The sequence below is a fragment of the Fulmarus glacialis genome, unplaced genomic scaffold (assembly GCF_000690835.1).
Source record: "Fulmarus glacialis isolate BGI_N327 unplaced genomic scaffold, ASM69083v1 Scaffold45020, whole genome shotgun sequence".
NCBI lineage: Eukaryota > Metazoa > Chordata > Aves > Procellariiformes > Procellariidae > Fulmarus > Fulmarus glacialis.
The window spans coordinates 1-2,560 of record NW_009190455.1 but is presented as its reverse complement, the minus strand read 5'-3'; the positions used below and the strand labels follow the sequence as shown (position 1 = coordinate 2,560).

At 37.2% G+C, this 2,560-nt stretch overlaps 1 protein-coding gene across 1 annotated transcript; it reads left to right on the top strand.

The window, feature by feature from the left end:
- Positions 1-268: 268 nt before the first annotated feature.
- On the top strand, positions 269-2,505 carry LOC104082447 (protein tyrosine phosphatase type IVA 1-like; the record flags this gene model as incomplete). Its single annotated transcript, XM_009585577.1, has 2 exons — positions 269-818; positions 2,413-2,505. Coding segments are annotated over exons 1-2 (198 nt in total), but the record flags the coding sequence as incomplete, so codon positions are not given.
- Positions 2,506-2,560: the final 55 nt, after the last annotated feature.

Sequence of the window (2,560 nt, the reverse complement as noted above, 5' to 3'; positions counted from 1 at the left end):
GTCTCTTGTTGCTATGTTTAGCACATTTGAATTGGTATTTTAATACATTTCAGTTTTTGGTTTTGAAACAGCCCTATATGGAAGCTTTGTGTTGAGTAAAGGTAACAGGATTCTTACGCAAACCTAATTCTTGGATTAAAAAATAAAGCTTGTGAAACACCTAAGTTGTTTTGCTTTTATTTTTTCATTTTATAATGTTTGGTGTTTTCAAAATAACCTTGCTTCACCTGTGCTCATTATGCTTTTTTTTTTCCCCCTCTCTTTACAGCAGTTCTGTGGTGTTCTTGGTCACACATTTATGGAGTTTCTGAAGGGCAGTGGAGACTACTGCCAGGCACAGCACGACCTCTATGCAGACAAGTGAACTGTAGAAATTCATTACTACTCCACCAAGAAGCCCCCCTAAGAGTGGTTGACCAGGATAAGAAGTATTGAATTGAAATTGGCAGAGCATTTAACAACAGAATTCAGACCTGGATGGGGTAAACCTCAGTGCACTGCCTTTCTGTTGCCTCAGTATTACTGGATTGAAGAATTGCTGCTTCTTGTTAGGAGGTTCATTTCATTTCCCATTGCTCCCAACTTCATACTTCCAAGCACTGAGAATTTCACGTGGAGTATAGTGAAGTAGACTTCAGTTTCTCTGAATCACTTCTGTATTAGAATTTTTTTTAATCCTTTCATTATCTTGTTGCATGTTTAACTAAACCAATATGGCCCGAATGAACCGCCCAGCTCCTGTGGAAATCACCTACAAGAACATGAGATTCCTAATCACACACAATCCAACCAATGCAACCTTAAACAAATTTATAGAGGTAAGGTCAGGATAGAATTCTTACTGATGTATTTTTTTAATGCCTGAACAGCATGCTATATTAACAATTTCCTTCTTTACTAGTTGATAACAGCTGTGGAAGCCATATGAAGAGGTACTGAGACTGTTCGTATGTTGACTTTTTTTTTTTTTTCAAATACTGATGCCATGCTTCAAAGACATACAGACAAATCTATTCAGATACACATTGGCCTTCACAAAAACATACTTCTGAAAGTGAAGCAAAGAAATAATTACACCGTCTAGTACATTGTACATTAAGTACATTGTTTAGGTCTGAAAACAGGAATTATCTGGCAGAGTTATGTGTAGAACAATACAAAGATCTGCTAGTGATAGGAACTCACATTTAGATTCATCTAAAGCAGTGTAACATTTCCTTGCACCTATTGCATCGTGATTAAAAAGAAAATAATTCACTATGCATTGTGAATCAGAACCTTAGGAATAAATAATAGGATTGCAATATGCTTTCACTGCCTATCTCCCTTCAGTGTTAGCAGATCATGGTTCTACTGTAGAGAATCCTCTGAGTGTCATAGTGTCTACTTGAGTGAAATTTGTGGCGGTAGGCTTGCTCTGCATCCAGAGCTGCTGAAGCTACTTTAAGTGTTTTGGTACATGCTGAAATTGTTTACTGACTAAATATATGCCAAGTGGCTTGGCATATATTGCTAATATCTGAATTTGTCATGTAAACCTTGCATCTAGCATGTTGGAGCTATAGAGTGCACAGTTAGAAGTGTGTGCATGTATGCTAACAATAGGTTCCTCCAAAGTTACTTCCTGGTAAGGTCTGAGTTTGTAAGATTTTAGGTGTATTATACCTCCATTTTGCATTCAGTGTGGGATAATTTACAAGAAACATGGTGAGATAACATTTGCTTGCCTTTATACTCTCACAACTAGATAAAGTATGCTTAGGCTATGCTTCAGTCATTACCACGACAGTTACAGTGTGAATGATGGGTTGTTGCAGGGAGAATGAAAAGTGAGTGCCTTCTGTTTATTTTTTAAATAGATGGGGGTTAATAGCAAAATGGAAAGTTAAATTTTGTTATCCTCTAGTTATGATAACTCAGGAACTGGAATAAGTTATTGTCCTGTGCTCATAATTCTTATCAGTAAAAGGTGTTACAAAACTATTGTTTTAAGTGAAGGGAGAGAAAGGGAGGATCTAAACCTTACTCAGAATGTTTTTAGTGAAGTATTCAGCTTTGCAAACCAGGAAACTTCCTGTTCTTTAAAAGGAATGATCTTTTGGAGATGGACTACTTATTTCATCAGTGTTTATCTGGATTTGATTTTAAAAGAAAAAAGTCTGATCCAACATAACAAAACTTAATCTTCAGAAATGTTTGCAGAAGAGCACAAAAATTTTTGGCATTAGCACACACAAGTTTTCAGTTATTTCAGCTTTCTGTGTCCTTCACAGGGTGGCAAGCATTTGTGTGAGTTTACTTACTGAAACTTTTGGAATGAGTTAATAAGCTAACCTACTGAGAAAATTGAATAGTAAGTGAAGTCAGTTTACTCCTAAAGCAGGTGTTGTGTTGTTTCCCGCCCCGCCCCAGGAACTTAAGAAATATGGCGTTACCACAGTGGTACGAGTGTGTGAAGCTACTTATGACACTGCTCCGGTGGAAAAAGAAGGCATTCAGGTTTTGGTAAGTAGTGTAGAAGCAGAGTTTAAAACAAACTCACCTCCCGCCTTGCCCCCCC